Consider the following 20,705-nt stretch of genomic DNA (forward strand, 5'->3'; position numbering starts at 1 on the left):
AACATGTTCAGATGCAAGAAGGACACATAAAAAAAGAGATCAAAACGAAGCTGTCTCCGGTGACTGGCCCACGGGCTCACCTTTTCCCTGCTCTCCTGCACGTGCTAACCTTTCTTTAACGATGAACTGCTTTTAGAATGGAGAATAAAACCTCCATAAAACCCTGCACTTTGGGCCACGCCAGTCAGCAGCTTTTGTTACGAGAAGCCCTGCCTTCAGGCGGCCGGGCTTCCCACGTGGCGCTAGTGGTAAAGAGCCCCCTTGCCAACGCAGGAGGCTAAAGAAAAGCAGGTGGATCCCTGGGTCAGGAAGAGCCCTGGAGGAGGGCACAGCAACCGACCCCGTAGCCTTGCCTGGAGAATCCCATGGACAGAGGAGCCTGGCGGGCTACAGTCCATGGGGTTGCCAAGAATCGGACAGGGCTGAATGACGGAGCACACACAGGCCACTGAGGCTCAGCATGCCTCCCACCCAGTCCGCTCGAGCCCAGGGAGCAAGGCCTCTTACCCCACAGGACAGACTGACCACCGCTATCCACGACCAGAGAGGAGCCTGTCTCAGGACAGAGGAAATAAACAAGAAAACCAAAGTACAGTGTTTAAAAACTTTGATCTTAAGGGAATCAGAAAAAATTGGGAACAGAATTGAAAAGGAAAAAAGATCACTCTTGAATGACTTTTAATAATCATTAATCTGCAGTATGCTTTTTTACCTACTTCTGCCCAAAGGAGTATGTGTGGAGACTTTTAATAGTTTGATTGGATCTCATCCCCACTCAAGCACCCAGGCTTCTTCCACGCTGCCGTCTCTGTCGATGACAACGTTTGGAAGACAGTGAGGAGCGACAGGCGCTCAGACCTCAGATGACGCTGCGCCCCATGCAGGGCCCCCACCCAGATAGGTGCAGTAGCGCGTGGGTGTGAGGGCGCTCAGCTCCGTGTGTCTCCCCGGGACACTCGCAGTCCAGAGCGGGGCACCTCACGCCTCTCAGCGCAGTGGGCAGGCAGCGTCACCCCGTCATGCTCGGGGCGCCCACGAGCGCTGCCCCACAGCAGCTGGCTTTCTCCATGGAGGTCGGTACTTGGCCCCCGCCCACCCCCAGAAGAGTAACTCAGACTCAGCCCTGGGACAGGCTGTGGGGCTGGGGGACCCTCTGCTGTCTGAAACTCGGGAAGCGAGCAAAGCGGGCATGAGGCCCCTTGCCTGCCTCGGACCCCAAGAAACACTTTGCAGACTGTCAGACCCCAGGCACTTCCCACCACGTGCTGGGTACAAACCAGGAGCAGAGCAAGGAGCCCACGTGTGTCCGGCCTGGCCTGGTGCTCTGGATGCGGGGAGCCCTGAGGCAGGAGTCTGCAGCAGGCACAGCACCACTGGAAACCTTCCCTTGCGGCCTGAGCGCGACAGTGCTTAGCCTAATGTCGGGAAGCCCCACCCACAGCCCTCTAGGAACCAGGAAAGAACTAAAAAGGAGCCTCCCTCCTTCTCAAGGGGAGACAGTTCTGCGGCTCATCCCCACCTAAGCAGACTACCTGCAGCCTGTCTGCACCCCATGCTCCTGAGAACCCTCTCGCCACCCCAACACCTCAGCTGGGAAATAGGCAGCTCTGACAGTCATCTTGAGATTGGTGGTCGTGTGACCAGCGTCATCTTATTTTAAGTACGGTTGGTCTCCAGTTCCAGGGCTGGTTTGTTACTGTTTCCCTGAGGCCAGTTCTCCAAACTGCCAGCTTACATCACGGCTGCAGTCTGCTCATCATGTAGTTAACTTCTTCTGCCCGATGGGGGTTTCGGCATGTACAAATCAGCCCAAAGGACATGGCTCAGAATACTACCTGTAGTCCTTAAGGAGACTAAAGCTCCTTGACTCTTTAGCAGCTAAACTATTAGTATTTCAGCGTTCAAAAAATTCAACATTCAAAAAACCAAGATCATGGCACCTGGTACCATCACTTCATAGCAAATAGATGGGGAACAGTGGAAACAGTGACAGACGTTATTTTCTTGGGCTCTAAAACCATTGCGAACAGTGACTGCAACCAGGAAATTAAAAGACTCTTGCTCCTTGAAAGAAAAGCTATGACCAACCTAGACAACATATTAAAAACCAGACATCACTTTGCTGACAAAGGTCCATATAGTCAAAGGTATGGTTTCCCCAGTAGTTATGTATGGATGTGAGAGTTGGACCATAAGGAAGGCTGAGCATGGAAAAATGGATGCTTTCGAATTGTGGTGCTAGAAAAGACTCTTGAGAGTACCTTGGACTGCAAGGAGAGCAAATAGTCAATCCTAAAGGAAATCAAAGCTATGACAAAGCTATGACAAACCTAGACAACATATGAAAAACCAGATATCACTTTGCCAACAAAGGTCCATCTAGTCAAGGCTATGGTTTTTCCAGTGGTCATGTATGGATGTGAGAGTTGGACTGTGAAGAAAGCTGAGCACCAAAGAATTGATGCTTTTGAACTGTGGTGTTGGAGAAGACTCTTGAGAATCCCTTGAACTGTAAGGAGATCCAACCAGTCCATCCTAAAGGAGATCACTCCTGAGTGTTCACTCGAAGGACTGATGCTGAAGCTGAAACTCCAATACTTACCAACTGATGGGAACAGCTGAGTTATTGGAAAAAACCCTAATGCTGGGAAAGATTGAGGGCAAAAGGAGAAGGGGATGACAGAGGATGAAGTGGTTGGATGGCATCACCGACTCAATGGACATGAGTTTGACCAAGCTCTGGGAGATAGTGAAAGACAGGGAAGCCTGGCGTGCTATAGTCTATGGGGTTGCAAAAAGTCAGACACGACTGAGCGACTGAACAACATTATTATTTCATTTTGACTGTTTCCCTGTGTTTCTGCATTTTCTGACTTTTCTGATTAAATTTATTCTTCAAAGTTTTTCTACAGACAAAATGCAAACAGAGGACTGGGGCGAGGGTGCAGAGTCTGTTCTGGGAAGGCCCCACAGGGTCCTGCTCTGTTACAACAGGAGCAAGAGGAGGACGAGGGACCCCGGTGACCCAGGGCGGAAGCGCACAATGTGAATATACAGTGGTCACCAGACTGGACCTCCAGGCGGTGCGCGCGGGTGGGCGGCCTGGGCAGGCCGGCAGAGTGTTCTGACTTTATTAGAACCTCATGTCAACTGACTGTTTAAACCATGCATATGCATCACTTTGATAAAGTTAACTGAGGGAGAGTTTAAAGCGCCACGTCCCATGAACACAAAATAAACCGGCATCTGCTGTGACCAGCTGTGCCACGGGCACTGCTGTAGGTGCCAGAAACATCAAGTAGCCAGACAGTCAAGACCCCGCTGTGCGGCTCACACTCTAGGGGCAGACAGACCGGAAGCCACACACACAGCGAGCCCAGACTGGTGACAGATCCCATGCACCAGACATGGCCCTGAGTACGTGGTCTCCAGCGGGTGCCCGCTGAGGGCTGGCCCACAGGTGCTGCACGTGGGCACCAGGGGGATTGGGCAGAGGGCCTCTGACCTCCTGAGGCTGCCGCGTAGAGCTCGCAGGTCACACTGAGGCTGCTTGCTTGGGGCCCTACTTTCAGACCCTGACCTGGGTGCCCTGCCCCCTCCCCTGGAGTCTCTCTGTTGGACCATGTTTCAGACCCTGACCCGGGCGCCCTGCCCTCTCCCCTGGGGTCTCTCTGTTGGACGATGTTTCAGACCCTGACCCGGGCGCCCTGCCCCCTCCCCTGGAGTCTCTGTTGGACCATGTTTCAGACCCTGACCCGGGCGCCCTGCCCCCTCCCCTGGGGTCTCTCTGTTGGACGATGTTTCAGACCCTGACCCGGGCGCCCTGCCCCCTCCCCTGGGGTCTCTCTGTTGGACGATGTTTCAGACCCTGACCCGGGCGCCCTGCCCTCTCCCCTGGGGTCTCTCTGTTGCACGATGTTTCAGACCCTGACCCGGGCGCCCTGCCCTCTCCCCTGGGGTCTCTTTGTTGGACGATGTTTTAGACCCTGACCCAGGCGCCCTGCCCTCTCCCCCGGGCTCTCTCTGATGGACAATGTTTCAGACCCTGACCCGGTCCCTGCCCTCCCTGAGGGTCTCTGTTGGATGGTGCTTCGTGCAGCGACAGGAAGGACACATATACACTTAGCACAGCACTCCCTCCCTCGCTTCCCACAGCACATGTTTGAGTCACCAGCCTCCAGAACGTAGGTAACTCTACTGCCAAAGACCTGGCAGCCCCGCACCAGGTCTGGCGTTGTTGGGGGTCAGGTTACACTGAGTCGTGCTAACTGTTTACATCCCTGCTTTGCCAGGCACCCTATCCTGTCTCTACCTGAGCAAAGATCTGGACAAGCAGCCCGTCTACGGTGCAACTGGTATTTTGAGGCCTAAGTGAAATAAAGTGTACGAAATCTCCCATAAATTATAAAACACTGTGCAGGTGTTAATAATACTTATAGCTATTTACAGTCTTCTGTGTTTTGAGCAAATATCCTAAATAACGAAGTGTGGAATACTGTCAACTCCTTGGACTAGGGTTATTTACCTAAGACGGTCTTGCGTTGGAATCTGCAATTTCTTATATGGAGGACTCGTCGTGTGCACTGGTTTGCACGTACAGAGAACTATCTTCTGTGCTAATGATGCTCTTGCGAGCAAACCATGCAAGTAATACTGAGGAGACTGACCTGCCCTCCACGTGCGTGGCTGTGTTGCACGGAGCACAGCTGGCGTGTCAGTGCAGATGTCAAGGAATTTTCGGGGTTGGAAGGTTTCTTAGGAATCATCTGGCCCAGTGCTTCTCAGCTATGGCTGTGCACTAGAACCGTTTCAGGGAGTTTTAAAACAGGAAAGGAAAGAGCGGATGCCAATCCCCTCTCTCCAACCCCGGCAATGCCTGGCCATGAGTTGTGTAAAAGCCTCAATGCACAGCCATGGTTGGCAACTCCTGATGGAGCTACACACCGTGACATAGTCAAACACCTCATTATACGGGTAAGAAAACGGGCTCTTTCCAAGGAGGAGAAAGCTCCTTCCATGAAGAATTCACTTAAATAGCAAGCCAAGGAAAGGCTGGCGGCAGAGCCTAGACTGGCCCTGAGTGTCTTGACTCTCAGTCCATTCTGTCTGTGCCTCAGAAACCAGGACAACGGTGTGTGCACGTAAGTCCTTACGCACGCACACACCAGACAATCAACCGCATCGGCCTTCAGATTAAGAAGATAAAAACATCAATCCACACCGAACAGACGAAAAATGTGAAGACCGGGGCCTGGGAGCGGCGCGCGGCCTGGGAGCGGCGCGCGGCCTGGGAGCGGCGCGCGGCCTGGGAGCGGCGCGCCTGAGTGCCTGTGGCTGAGCCCCTTCGCTGTGCAGCTGACGCTGTCACCACGTGGTTCGTCGGCACGTGCCGCCTGCGCGTGTGCCCAGTGCTGTGTCCCTATACAAAGTAAAAAGTGTTTTCAAAGTTTGGGTCTAGTTGTTTTGTTTGCGATTCCTTCTAAAGAGTAGAGAAACCAAATGCAAGCTGCTGACGCCCCTCTGTCTGTGGCAGGGAAGAGCCGGCCAGCCTGCGGACACTGCCGTCAGCAGCCCGGGCCCCCGACCCCAGCCACTGGGCAGAGGGAGACACGTGACATGGAGGCTGACGGCCCCGAGGCCAGTCGGTCAGACCAGAGGTGGGGCTGGCGACCTGGGCTTGGGCGTGTGAACTGACACCCTTCCCGTCCCCAGGACCCTCAGCGCTCTGGGCAACGCTGGAGCGCGTTTCTGTTCCCCAAAGCAGATGAGAACAGCTGCGTCCTGCGAGCCATCAGACTGCCTTCAGAGCACTTGTTCAGTCCACTGGGCAAGTGAGGGAGAGGCCCTGGCCAGTGGTAAGCAAAGGCGTGGGGGGTTTCCTCCCATCGGAACAAGGCCTGACGCTGGAAAACGTAAAGTAGATGTGGAAGAATTCCATTTGGACACAGGTTATAATTGAATAAGGTCACAGTGTTCTATTCCAACAGCTGGAAACATACAATTTATTCTGTTTTGCTGAAGAACTAAGACTGTCCAAAACGCAATCGTATGGTGGGTTTTCCCAACTGTGTGATTTCCTAGTGGCCTGTGGGATAATCTGTCTTTTATTCTTACATTTCTGCATCTTACTAGAGTCTCCACTAACCTGACTCAAGGGACTTCCCAGGTAGGTGCCCCAAGACAAGCCCCGCCTCCTCCTCCACAAGGACGTCAGCAAGCCCCCAAAGGCCCACGCAGGGTGTTCCCAGGGGCCCTCCTACCACAGCCAAACACTGAAAACCACTGGAAACGGCCCACGCACCGACAGACCAGGGCTCAGCAACAGAGCAGGAGGTGCGGGCCGGGGAGGGCCAGGTGACGGCCGGTGCCGATGACCAGGCGGGGAGGAAGCTCAGGACCCCCGTCACTGGGAGAGGGTCACGTATAGACACTAACCCTAAGCGTGAGTCTCCATGGATTTTTACATCACATAGAATTGTAGGAAGGTGTGGGGTGCCTGCTGCTGGGTGAGCAGAGAAGGCGCGGGGGTGGGAAGGGCCTGCTCCATCCCAGGTGAGCCCACCCGGGCAGCCAGGGACTCCCTGAAGACCGGGCAGCACTGTGGGAAGGGGCCTGGACCCGCGGGGTGTCCAGACTGCCCACGTTCTGTTGGACTAGCTGCTCCAGGACATAAAACCCTGGTCATTGGTCTTGATAAAGCCAGTCCACGTCTGGACCACAGCCTGGGTAATCACTATTTTAATGCATCCATTAATCTTGTACTACTTCGAATCTCTTCACCGCGTCACAATGTTTAAAAACCTGGACACTTGACCTTGAGCTGGCCTAACTTCCACGGACCCAGAGCAGCAGGGTGGGGGGCGGTGTGGATCTGGGGAGCCTGGGGTCTGTGCGGACCAGCCCCACCACCAAGAGGCCTTCAGGCCATCACACTTTCCCCCTCTTTCTCTCCAAGTATCCCCAGGGGATCAGTTCTACTCTAAGCAAAAATCGGAGCTGATGCTTTTTTCCAAAAAGGAGGAAACAACAGGAAGGTAAACTGGCCCCATCAGACCTCACCGCGGGCAGCTGATGTCAGACCTCACCGCGGGCAGCTGAGGAGCAGCTCCTCCCTGGAAGATGGAGCCGCTGAGCCTTCTCCTCGAGGACGGGGGAGGTCTGCACGGAGCCGGCCTCCTGACAAAGCCCCAGGCTGGCCACAGGCTGTGTCCACAGGGTCTCTCCCACCCACAGTATCACCTGGCTTCCAGTCTCTGCGATTTCTTCCAATTCTGAGAACAAGTTTAAACCCATTAACAAAACCGATTTCAAGCCAAATGAATAAACGGGAGGCCCTTCCACAGGCGGTTTCCTCTGATTAATATTTACGAGAGCGGAAGCAACTGAGACCCGGGTGACCCGTGCCCCGGCCCAGGATCTCTCCAGGGTTTGGGTGAGCGTGGGGCTCCCAGCTCATTCCGTCATCGGAATCTGCCTTCAGGGAACAAGATGACACCAGTTGGCAGCTCGCCCGGCTGGTGCTTCCAGCCAGGCCCCGGGCCCTTGTGAAGGTGCTTGCAACGCGGTCATTCTCGCTGCAACACCCACCTCACCACAGATGGCCATTTCCTCGCCGTGGCAGCATCTGCAGATCCCTAAGTGGCGAACCCACAATGCTGACCCCAACGCCCCCTGTGCCGTCGTGAGAAGCAAACACTGAGCTCAGCTGGGGGACGGTGGGTCGGCCCTGGTTCTAGATTCGACTCTGACCCCTTTACCCAAATTCAAGAGATCAGGTCTGCCATCCACTAAATGAGGACAAAATTATCTCAGGAGGAAAGAACCTCTCAGGGATGCTGAGGTAATCCAGGAAGATTTGTGTGTAAAACACTCAGAAAAGCAGAAAGCCTCCTGCAAGCACACCGGTGCCAGTAACGCTGTTTCAGTTCCAGGACAGACATGGGGTGCAGGTCCACTCAGACTCCCTCCCAGGCTCAGGGCATGTTCCAAAACAGCCCCACTGAGCCCGACTGCGGGGTCACTCCTGAGTCGGGGGCGGCAGAGACCTCTGCCGTTACCCAGCCGCCAGCTGACCCTCTGCAGACCCGCCCTGTGAAACCTGTGCGTCCAGTGTCCCAGGCGGGCAGAGGCTCCCGGGGGCAGCCACGGCTCCTGACGGTGTCTCCCCAGCTGCCCCAGGGTGGAGCCGCACTGGCTGGAAATCAGCCCAGTGGCCAAGCTTAGGCCACAGAAACTGACTGCAAGTCAACACAGCTAGCCCGGAGCTAGCTGCTGACCACTGACCAACAGAGCACTGGCCGAACCACTGAAACGAGGCCCCACACAGTTACCCATAGACCAAAAAAAAAAAAAGCTTTTTAAAAATACAAACATATAATCTCTAGGACTCAAGTTTAGTATAAAATTTTGCTTTACAAATACAGACTTTTGTGCTTTTCACAGTGGCATGACTATGGGCACATTCCAGTCTCTGGTCATATCGTACACACTGCTCACCCAGTCTCTGGTCATGGCTAAAAACATCAAGAGCTCCAGTGCCAGCTCCCAGTCTCCTCCAACACCTCCGGCAAAATGAACCAAAACTGAACGAGGATTTAGCACATTTCTCTCAAGATTGCAGCAATTCTAGACTCAAAGTCCTACAAGCGGAGAAGGAGCAGCCATGAAAATATGTTAAAACTTTAACACCCTCCCTGCTGCAAACCCACAGCCTTCCTCAGGAGCGACAAGCAACTGTCTCCATAAGGAGCTGCTTCAGGGTGTGAGTGTGGGCAGGGTGGGTAAGCAGAAGCCCACGCCTGGGACAGCTCCAAGAGGGGCAGGCTGACGTCACACAGAGCAGAGAGGGCACGTGACCACGTCATCTGCGCTCGGCAGGGGAGAAGGCGCATCTGCAGACGGGGCCACACCGCAGTCCTGCACCCAACGCAACATGCTACAATCACCATGGCAACTGGATGGGGCAGGGGCTGGGAGAGGAAAGGATGCCCACTCTGAGCAGTGGACGCTTCCTAAAGCACAGAAATGCAGACACAGAGCTCCCGAGAAAGACATGGTCATAGCCTCAGAAAGTCCAGATTCATTTGAAATGAGCTAATTAGAACTCCAATCTTGGCTTTGAGAGACAGCTCAGATCATCCAACCATCTCACAGTTAACAATGACAAACTGGGGGAAAATGTTGTTTTAAATATTAAAGCAGGAAAAACCAGGTTGCCGTAAGTATCTTAAAAACCACATTTTTAAGCATTTGAAAGGAAAAGAAAAAAACTGCAAGGCAGGTACCACTTCAATAAACAGCTCAAACAGGGAAGCACCTTGGCCCTGACAAAGTCTACTTGGCTTAAACTTGCTCCACCCAGGCCCCCGACGCACCTGCCCCACAGCTCTCTACTTTACGTCGGTGATGTTCTTAAGTAGACACCAAGACCTAGTACTTATAAGACCAAAACCGAAACCAGAGGATCGATGAGCAGAGACTCAGGCCAGAAAGGAAGCCCTGGTGGGCATGGGGCGGGGGGTCTCATGCCCTCACCCGCCTGTACGGAGCCTGGCAGTATGGCCCACTGGACATCACCATGGCAAACCCTGACCCAAGGGAAGGAGCCACAGCGCCTCGGGAGTCCACACAGACTGCACATCCACCAAGAAGCCATCACACGCTGAGATCACGGGCGGACCCAGGGACCCTGGATCTCATAGGAGACACTGTCCATAACTGGCACCTCAAGTTAACTTTCCCAGCAGAACGCTCTAAACAGCCCTGGTTGGGATACAATGGAAAACGTGCAAGTAGGTTTCACCTGCTAGACAATTCATTATCCTCTCCTGTGTTTATAATTAAAGACTTTGAAGAGTTAATTGAGCTAATTGGTAAGTCAGTCTAGAAACTGGTACAGAAGGAAGAAATAACATTTCAAAAGCATCTTAAGACACACACGCACCCCAAGCAGGGTGCTCCCCTCAAAGGTGGCATTCCACTGGGAAATGGCAACGCCACCTCCCGTCTCCCCTCGTTCTTCAGTGGGGAGGGGGACCCCTGAGTGGGGGATGGGTAGGTAGGGGGGCAGTGGGCACTGGGAAAGAATGGGCTGCTTGGCTGGAGGGTGTGTCCCAACAGAGGGCGTGTCCAGACAGAAGGCGTGTCCTGATAGAGGGCGTGTCCCGCGGAAGGAATTCCTCGAGAAGCCTGCAGAGGTAAAGGCCCCAGAGGGACCCTCTAACTGCCCCCTGGGACGAGCACTGATGGAGAGCCGGGAGCGGCTGCTGCAGCCACCTGTGTGCCCTGGGAGCAGGGGACGCAGCAGGGACCTCGGACAGCACCCCAAAACCCGAAGCACACGGATGCACTCTGTGGGGCCGACCGAGTCCAGCAGAGGCGGCGGCACAGGCTAGGTGAGGCTGGTCGGCAGTCTGCTGGAGAGTCTGGGATCAGGGCACTCACCCCCGCCCCATGCAGGGTGGACCCTCAGGAGCTTGCCTCCTTAGCCCCTGACCCCAGGGAAGGCCACAGAGAGCAAGGTCTGGAGCTACACTTTTACGCGGGGGGTGTGTCCTCTCGTTGTTGACTCAGAACAATAAAACACCGCGGTCCCCTCCAGGACTGGTTACTGTGGTGAGAGAAACACACCAGATCCGAACACGAGGGCCACACCAGCCGCGCTGGGAGCCGCCCACGAGACGCGAAGCGGCGAGTCCTCAACCTCTGACACAGGGCATCTCTAGTCCCCCAGAAACGCCCGCCCAGGAGCAGGAAGAGGCGGCCCAGGGGCTCCCTGGGAATTCAGGGCCCGGGGCCGCTGAGGGGGGGCAACGCGAACCTGCCTCCTGCAAGGTGACCCAACAGCCACCCCAGAGGCGGAGGCGGAGGAAAGCAGGGCTCTTCCCGGGGCAGCTTCCTGGCTCCTGAGCTGCGATGCAAGGGTAGCCAGGTAAGGAGGAGTGAGAAGACCGGTCCTGCAGGAGCCGAGCCTGAGGGACAGCAGCAAAGGAACCCTCAGAGCCCAGGGCGCCTGCGGGCACGCCAGCTGCATGCGCGTGTGCGGGCACGTGTGTGTTCCTGTGCGTGGCAGCCGCTCAAATGGAGTCGCATCAATTGTAACTCATCTCCAGTCATTCATGTGAGGCTCGAAATTGCATTTTTTTCCTGTTAACATGCCAAATTAAACTCTGCTTCGCACCGTTTAACTCAGTAATTAATCCCCATTCATTGCCCTGAGTTGTGATTAACTGGGATCTGGGAGGGGAGCAAGCCTCCCAGCCACACACCTCTGGGCAGCTGTGGATAGAGCCAGGTCCTGCCTGCAGAGCCGTGGACCCACGCCCTTCCGGTACGAGACAGGTGAGGCCCTTCTGTGTGCTCCCTGCTAGATCTTTCTCGTGAGGAAACGCCTGGCTACGGTGAAAACATTCCCACAACTCAGTGCCCCAGGCCAGCTCGGCTGTCTGCAGACCAGTGGCGGGACCGAGCCCTCCCTCTGGGCCGGGCGGCTGAGGCAAAAGCACGCGCATCACTACTCGGGGCTCATGTGCCCAGGCACTTGTCCACCTGACGCTTTCCTTGGCCGGGACACAGCCTCTTCCCCAAGTCCCTCCTCTGCAGAAAGAGCAGGGCACCATCAAGGACCCAGGACACAGGGAAGGGACGAGATGAGCCTGAAAGGCCGAGGACACGGCTCGAGAATGTGCTTCCTTAGAGGAGTCGCTTCTCTGGTGCAAACAAGTGGACTCGCGGGACAGCTGAAAACGTCCCCAGGTTACAGATGCCACCCCTCCATCTGGGCAAACTGCAGACAGATGGACACAACTTCTCTCCCATGATTCAGGAGCTTTTCAAGGAAAACCCCTCTCAGAGGACGTGAGCAGCATGGATCAGAGACAGCAGCCGGGCTGCCCCAAACTGACAGACTTCAGAATATTCAAACCCTGCACCTCCTTCTGGTCCTTGGGGGCACGTGACTGGTCTCATCTGCTGTCTCCACCACAGTAAGGTCAGCGAGCGCTTTGTGGGGAGGTGGGCGGAGGAGGGGGCTGGCCCCCAGCCATCGTCTCCCAGCACAGGGGTCTCCTCAGATATGCCCCAGCGTCTCACAAAGGCTGCAGCCTAACCCTGAAGAGCTGCTGCAGGGCGGACTCGCCGGAGCAGAGCGTGAGGAGGGCCCACTGGTGAGGGCCAGACCCACCGGCTGGCCTCTGCATCCTGCTGACAAAACAGTGCCGGGAAGGCCACATCCTCAGCATCCCTAACCAAGCGCCATGAGCCTGAGATGCATCCAGACAACTTATCACCAAACTCTACCTCCTTGGCATCTAGAAGCCCAGTCAGGATATTATCATCCAGTGAAGCCGACCATTTCTCAGCACTACTTTTATTACCTCAACAGCAGAAGCCAAAACGGGAGTGTGACCTTCCTGAAACAAGGTGGGAACGGTTCTCACAAAGCGGACTTTGTGAAGCCATTCCATGGGAACCCCATCAAGCTTCAAAGTCAGCCTTCAGAGCCGGTGGTGGGGAACACTGAGCAGCCCCTCCACATGCTGCTCCGCCCAGAGCCAGCAGCCACCAGCGCTGAGTCCTGGAGCCTCCGCCCGCGGCCTGGGGTGTCCGGACCACAAGGCCTCGCCAGGCTCTCGGGTGGCCCATGATTCAGACCACATCGATTCTATTACTCCAACCTCATCTGTTTTTCAGACTGGCTATACTTTTTCATAGCCTCCAGGTCGTTAAATTAAAGCTCCTTACTATTGTGTCTTTCCAGTGCAATAGAACAGAATAGCCCCGTTTGTCAAACTTGCCGAGACATGCTGGGTGCACAGCAGCTCACAGCAGCAGCTGGCAAACTCCGCCTGTGGCCACCGAACATTAACATGGAGAAAAGTGTTCCTAGAGCTTCCAACAAAGTTACTGATTTGGTCTGCTTCTTTCGAGAAAGCTTCAGAAGGAAAGAAGAAGGGGGAGGGAGGGAGGGAGAGCGGTCGTTCACAAGCCTGGGGGTCCGTGCCCTGAGGACCAGAGGCCGCGTGTTCGAGACCCCAGAAAGGCCAGCTCGAGAGGAAGGTGGGCTGCTCTGAGAGCTGACCTAGGCTCCTCCTGGCTCGGAGGCCCTGCCCACCAGCCCCGTGAGTGGCTGCTGTGGGACAGACGCTGTTCCGTGAGCCGGGCGCTGTCCTGGAGGCCCTTCCCAGCCCCAGCCTCTGCTCCTCCTCTCCGGGCCTCCTGCAGCTGATCACCGGACTTGGGGAGCTGTTCCCTGCCCAGGTTCTCACCCCGTTACCACCCGCAGTGCCAGCCCTAACTGAAGGCAGTCTGTCCTTCTGCCCACCCAACTTAGACACCCAGCACGTTTCTGCCGAGAAGCTCCCCGCTGCGGCCAGAACAGGGTCCGTGGCTCCCCAGGGCTGCCCTGGGCGGCAGCTGGGGGCTGTGCCCACTCAGTCAGTGCCCACGGCGGCAGGCCCGAGCCAGACCTGCCTCTCAGAATCAGCTCAGCAGATGCTGCAACATCTTTATTAGATGAGTCTTATTGTAAAAGTAACACAGGACCACTTTAATAAACGAAGAGATGCAAAGGGACTTCAATGTCCGTCGATGCCCCCCACACCCCCGGCCAGGCTGAGCCCCGCAGCCTCGCCCGGGGTCACGAGCCGGGCCAGCACCTTCCATCCCTGCTAGCTGCTGTCCCCTCGCTTGGTCAGGCCACAGCGGACCCTCAACTGGACCGGAGGAATATCAAACACCGGCTGTCTCCATAAGTCAAGGCCCACGTGTTTCTGTTTACACTTAAATTGCCTTCCGTTTCCACATAACTCAGAGCTACTCTGTTACATAACGTCAGCACCCTCCACACCAGGGAGGCAAGTGGAGGTTTGGGGGAAGGAGGGCCCGCGAGAGCCGTGGCAGCTGCGGGCCTGCTCCCCGTCGGGGACGGGGGAGGCTCCGAGCTGCAGCGTTCATGCTGCCGGTCCGCCAGAGCCTGCACTCACATTAAACACACACCTGTTTCTTTTAGAATCCAACTTCACCAAGTCAGGGCAGATGACGCTTTTTTTTTAATAAATTATTTTTTCAAAAGCTGCCTCTAGATAAAAGCTTCATGAGGTGTAAGCAGGAGGAGCCGTGCTGGGGGCCAGCGAGAGGCCCACCCGCGCAGCTGTGGCGAGGAGGTGCTCAGGCCGGCCAGCGCTCAACGGCCCGACCCGGGTGGGCTCCCATCACGCAGCTGCTGCAGCCTCCAGCCCAGGTCAGTACTCGCCACAATCTGCAGAGTTCTCCCCAAAAAGAACGAACGCAAAACAGAGGCGTCCAGCCCATCGGCGTGGTCCCCAGGGCACGTTCGCCACGAGGACGCACACACAGCTGTCTCAGCCCCCTGTCCACGGGCTCCGAGTGGGACCTTCTCGCCAGGACGCTGGCCTAGCTGCCCCTGGGTCTTGGCCTTCAGGCCCTTGACAGTGTGCCTGGGGGCCTGGCAGACAAGCCAGCTCGGAGATGGCAGGGCAGAGGCTGCACTGGACCAAAGGGTCCCAGAGGCACGTCCCACTCATGGGCTCTGCCCGCAGGCCCCTGGTTGGCACAGAGAGCTGGGTGCATCTGGGGCACCCACGCCAGGTGGGGAGGACACAGCTGGAGGCAGGCAGGGACAGAGCCCACCCTGAAAACACTCACTGTTGGGGAGAGGCAACCCCGTCTCACACCGGGCCTCATGGCACGCCTGGGACCCTGCGTGCAGAGGGCGTGGTGGGCGCTCTGGCCTAACCCCCGTCAGTGCCTGAGGTGCCGAGGCCAACGTCTGCATGCGCTCGGAAGAATCAAACATGAGTCCACCCGGGACACCCCTGCGTGTAGTGAAGCCAGCCTTGGGGTCACCGTGGGCTGGCACTTACCATTCACACAGGTCTCAGCGGGTCTGCAGAGGCCATCTTCAAACAGGCAGCCTGGGAGGAAAAACAGAGGAGAGAGAGTCAGAGCCTCAGTGCGCCATGGGCCACGGCCCTGCTGGCCCTGAAGTCCAGGGGGCCGCACGGCGCTGGGGGCCTGCTTCGGTGAGAGGACGCTGGGCATTGGAAGCCAGGCCACACGCCCCTGGCTCGGGTCGGGGGGAGGGAATGAAGCAGGGCTGGCTCCCCCGGGAGGACGACCAGTCATCCTGTCCCTCCGTCACCAGGAGGGCCGTCCCCCTCCTGCTGGGAGGCAGTGGTGAGCCCGTTGGGGGCACCTCCATGGCAAGTTCCCCATGGGGCCAGGCCCACCGTGCTCTGAGCGCAACACCACTCAGGTAGCACCTCTGGGCCCTCTGTCAAAGCCCCTGTTCCTCACGCTCGTGGCGCGCACCAAGGCGTCACCAGGGCACACGGACAGCAGAGGCGGATGGACAGAGGCCCATGTGCTCCGTAAGGAGACCAGACAGGAGGTGAGGACAGCGCTCATCCACAAGCGGGGCAGGGGAAGTGCACAGAGGGGGACGTGCTACCCCGCTTCCAGGGTCATCTGAAATGCACCCTCGGTGCCTGCCGTGGCCAGTCAGGAGGGTGTGAACAACGGGAACAACACTCAGAGCGATCCTTAGGGTGCCCCAGGCGTAGCCACACCTGCTGCAGCAGGAGCCAACTAAAGCCAGATGGTTCCTGAATATACACGTTCGTTTAAAAGCATAGAGCCTGTACTCCTGTGTCTCCAGTTGACACTCCTATTCCGCCACTGAGACCCAAGTCCACAGTCGCCCAGGGAAACACCCTTGACTAGGCCAGTCCACTGCTTCAGTGCAGGCGTCCATGGCAGGACTCTCCACATTGTTGTGTGATGTCAACCCGAGGGCAAACTTCCCTGAACCGGAGACTCTTGAGGTGAGGGACCACAGAAATGTAGCTTCTTGTCCTCCACCGTCGCCTGAATGGCTGCCTGTGTCCGGCCAACGGCAGATGCTCAAGAGTCAGCAGAAGAGCGACAGAGGAGGACAAGCAGAAGGGAGCTGCTAGTTACAGGGAGACTCACCCGGGGGCACGCCTCACAGGGAATCTCTCTGAAATCCCACAGCTGGAGAGCTCATTCCCCCGGGCAGGTGTGGACTGAGGAAGGCCCAGCTCTGCAGAGGAGGCAAGCACGGTGCCAGGACCAAGGGCACGAGTCTCACAGAGGGCGGAACTGCCCACACTCACAAGAATAAAGGAGTCTCACCCGCCCTGTGACAGCTTTACACACCCGTTCTTACAGCCCCTTTGCCCCAGAGGAGAAGCCCGCAGAGGGAGGCCCCGGGCTCAGACGCGCCGTGAGCCAGACGCTGCCCAGGGCCCCAGCTCCAAGCAGAGCTCCATCCTCCTGAAGTAACAAACCTCGTGAGAACAGCATTCCTTCTCAGTCCAGTCTCAGCGCATGCCTTCACCGCCTCCCTCATCCGTGCACAGACCCCCGTGCCCTGCTCCTTCTTCTCAGAGCTCCGCTCCCTGCTCGCTCTGCTCTCCCTGTAGAGCCCGGCCAAGCGGAGGAGAGGATGACACCTGGGGGGAAGCCAGCGAACGCCCCCACCCGCCCAGAGACAGCCAGGCATGGCGAAGCCTAGGGAGACTGACTCTGCTCTGCTTTCCCCCAAAGTAGCGACCTTGAGGAGGTCCCCCAGCTCCTCTGGTCTTGGCACTGTGAGCAGTGAAATCAGGCCAGGGTAGCTGACCTCCACCCCACATAAAAGGACACCAGAGGAGCCCCGAAGAGACAGTAGGAGGGGCACAATCACGTTAAAAGTCAAATCCCATACCCGCCATGTGGGCGACCCACAAACTGAAGAAGAGTAATATCAAAGAAGTTCTCAGACTGTTGCAAATGCTCTACACCCCACAGCAGACTTCTCAAGCTGGGGATCCAGCCAAGGGACTGGGGATCCCCAGGGAATCTGACTTGGAGGAATAGTGGCATTTGATTACAGAACTTCCACAGGACTGGGAGAAACAGAGACTCCTGGAGGGTACAAGCAAAACCAAATGCACACCAGGACCCAGGGGAGAGGAGCACTGACCCCACAAGGGACTGAGCCAGGCCCGCCTGTGAGTGTGCAGGTCCCTGCGCAGGCACGGGTCGACGGTGGCCTGCCACAGGTCAGGGGCACTGGTGGCATCAGTCCTGGGAGGTGCGTGTTGACCTAAGTCCTTTAGGAGGGTGCCATTGAGCCCTACCACAGAGCTGTGGACTCCAGGACTGGGTTGCCTCGAGCCAAACAACTAACAGGGATAGCCCCACCAATCAGCAGACACGTGGAATAAAGATTTACTGAGCACGGCCCTGCCAACCAGAACAAGATAGAGTTTTCCCCACAGCCAGACCGTCCCATCAGGAAACGTGCATAAGCTATTAATCCTCATCCATCAGAGGGCAAACAGAAGAAGCAAGAACTATAATCCCACAGGCTCCAGAATGAAAACCACAATCAGAGAGCTAACCAAAATGATCACATGGATCACAGCCTTGTGCAACTCAATGAAGTTGTGAGCCATGCTGTGCAAGGACACCCAGGACACACGGGTCATGGTGGAGAGTTTCTGATAAAACATGGTCCTCTGGAGGAGGGAATGGCAAACCACTCCAGTGTTCTTGCCTCAAGAACCCCATGAACAGTATGAAAAGGCAAAAAGATAGGACACCAGAAGTGAGCCCCTCAGGTCAGTAGGTGTGCAAAATGCTGGTGGGGAGAGCAGAGAAATAGCTCTAGAAAGAATGAAGAGGCTGGCACAAAGCAGAAACGATGCTCAGTTGGCTGGTGGTTAAAGTCCAATGCTATAAAGAACAATATTGCACAGGAACTTGGAATGTTAGGGTCATGAATCATTTAAATTGGACATGGTCCAGCAGATGACAAGAGTGAACATGGACATCTTAGGAATCAGTGACCTAAAATCAATGGGACTGGGCGATTCTAATTCAGATAACAATTGTATCTACTACTGTGGGCAATAATCCCTTAGAAGAAATGGAGTAGTCCTCACAGTCAACAGAAGAGTCCAAAACACAGTATTTGGGTGTAATCTCAAAAACAACAGAATGATCTCTGTTTGTTTCCAAGGCAAAGCATTCAGCATCATGGCAATCCATGTCTATGCCGCAATCACTGATGTCAAAGAAGCTGAAGTGGACTGGTTTTATGAAGACTTACAACACTTTCTAAAACTAACAAAAAAGATGTCCTTTTCATCATAGGGGACTGGAAGGCAAAAGTAGGAAGTTAAGAGATATCTGAAATAACAGACACATTTGGCCTTGGAATACAAAATGAAGCAGGGCAAAGACTTTGCAAGGAGAATGCACTGGTCATAGCAAACACCCTCTTCCAACAACACAAGAGACGACTCTACACATGGACATCACCAGATGGTCAATACTGAAATCAGATTGATTATATTCTTTGCAGCCAAAGATGGAGAAGCTCTATTCGGTCAGTAATAACAAGACTGGGAGCTGACTGTGGTTCAGATAATCAGCTCCTTAGTGCAAAATTCAGACTCAAATCGAAGAAGGAGGGAAAAGCACTAGGCCATTCTGGCATGACCTGAATCAAATCCCTGATTACAAGTGGAGGTGACAAAGAGACTTGAGGGTTAGATCTGGTAGACCAGGTGCCTGAGGGAGTATGCGCAGAGGTTCATAACACAGCACAGGAAGCAGCGACCAAAACCATTACAAAGGGAAAAAGACACAAGAAGGCAAAGTGGTTGTCCGAGGAGGGCTTACAAACAGCTGAGAAAGAAGAGAAGCAAAAGGCAAAGGAGAAAAGGAAAGATACACTCAACTGAATGCAGAGTTCCAGAGAATATCAAGGAGAGATAAGAAAGTCTTCTCAAGTGAACAATGCAAAGAAATAGAAAATAGTAGAATGGGAAAGATTAGAGATCTTTTCAAGAAAATTAGAGATACCAAGGGAATATTTCATGCAAAGATGGGCTCAATAAAGGACAGAAATGGCAAGGAATTAACAAAAGTAGAAGATAGTAAGAAGATGTGGCAAAAATACACAGGAGAACAATATAAAAAAGGTCCCAATGATCCAGATAATCATGATGCTGTGATCACTCACCTAGAGCCAGACATCCTGGAGTGTGAAGTCAAGTAGGCCTTAGGAATCATCACTACAAACAAAGCTAGTGAAGGTGATGGAATTCCAGTTGAGCTATTTCAAATCCTAAATGATGATGCTGTGAAAGTGCTGCACTCAATATGCCAACAAATTTGAAAAACTTGGCAGTGGCCACAGGACTGGAAAAGGTCAGTTTTTATTCCAATCCCAAAGAAAGACAATGTCAAAGAATGTTCAAACTACTGCACAATTGCACTCATCTCACATGCTAGCAAAGTAATGCTGAAAATTCTCAGGCAAGGCTTCAACAGTACATGAACCAAGAACTTTCAGATGTTCAAGTTGGATTTAGAAAAGGCAGAGCAACCAGAGACCAAATTGCCAACATCCATTGGATCATATAAAAATCAAGGGAATTCCAACAAAACATCTACTTCTGCTTCACTGATATGCTAAATCCTTTGACTATGCGGATCACCACAAACAGTGGAAAATTTTTAAAAAGATGCAAATACCAGACCACCTCACCTGCCTCCTGATAAACCTGTATACAGGTCAAGAAGCAACAGCTAGAACCAGACATGGAACAACGGACTGGCTCATAACTGGCAAAGGAATATGATGAGGCTGTGGGCTTCTCCGGTGGCTCAGCAGTAAAGAATCTGCCTACAATGTGGAAGCCACAGGAGACATGGGTTTGATCACTGGGTCAGGAAGATCCTCTGGAGGAGGGCACAGCAACCCAGTCCAGCAGTCTTGCCTTGAGAGTCCCACGGACAGAGGAGCCTGGCGGGCTACACTCAAAGTGTCGCAAAGAGTTGGACTGAAGTGACTTAGCACAGCAAGACAAGGCTGTATATTGTCACCCTGCTTTATTTAACTTATATGCAGAGAACATCATGCAAAACCCTGGGCTGGATGAATCACAAGCTGTAATCAAGATTGCCAGGAGCAATATCAACAATCTCAGATATGCAGATGATACCACACTAAAGGCAGAAAGTGAAGAGGAACTAAAGAGCCCTTGAAGAGCGTGAAAAAGGAGAGTGAGAAAGCTGACTTAAAACTCAACATTCAAAAAACTAAGATCATGGCATCCAGTCCCATCATTTCATGGTAAATAGATGGGGGAAAAGTCAAAATAGTGACAGATTTTCTTTTCTTCGGCTCCAAAATCACGGCGGATGGTGACTGCAGCCATGAAATTAAAAGATGCTTGCTACTTGGAAGGAAGGCTATGACCAACCTAGTGAGTGAAGTCGCTCAGTCGTGTCCGACTCTTTGCGACCCTGTGCACTGTAGCCCACCAGGCTCCTCCGTCCATGGGATTCTCCAGGCAAGAGTACTGGAGTGGGTTGCCATTTCCTTCTCCAGGGGATCTTCCCAACCCAGGGATCGAACCCAGATCTCCTGCATTGCAGGCAGACCCTTTAACCTCTGAGCCACCAGGGAAGAGAGCATATTAAAAAGCAGAGACATTACTTTGCCAACAAAGGTCCATAGAGTCAAAGCTATTGTTTTTCCAGTAGTCATGTATGAATGTGAGAGCTGGACTATAAGACTGAGTGCTGAAGAGTTGATGCTTTTGAACTGTGATGCTGGAGAAGACTCTTGAGAGTCCCTTGGACTGCAAAGAGATCAAACCAGTCCA

General features: G+C 54.5%; 1 protein-coding gene across 1 annotated transcript in view; it reads right to left on the minus strand.

Annotated features, from left to right (window-relative positions):
- PTPRN2 (protein tyrosine phosphatase receptor type N2) overlaps window positions 1-20,705 on the minus strand; it is a 611,408-nt gene that overhangs the window by 523,708 nt on the left and 66,995 nt on the right. Inside the window, exon 2 of the mRNA XM_025291953.3 lies at window positions 14,883-14,933. Coding sequence (XP_025147738.2) covers window positions 14,883-14,933 — 51 coding nt within the window. The remainder of the gene's footprint in view (window positions 1-14,882; window positions 14,934-20,705) is intronic.

This window comes from Bubalus bubalis, chromosome 8 (genome assembly GCF_019923935.1).
Source record: "Bubalus bubalis isolate 160015118507 breed Murrah chromosome 8, NDDB_SH_1, whole genome shotgun sequence".
Taxonomy (NCBI): Eukaryota; Metazoa; Chordata; class Mammalia; order Artiodactyla; family Bovidae; genus Bubalus; species Bubalus bubalis.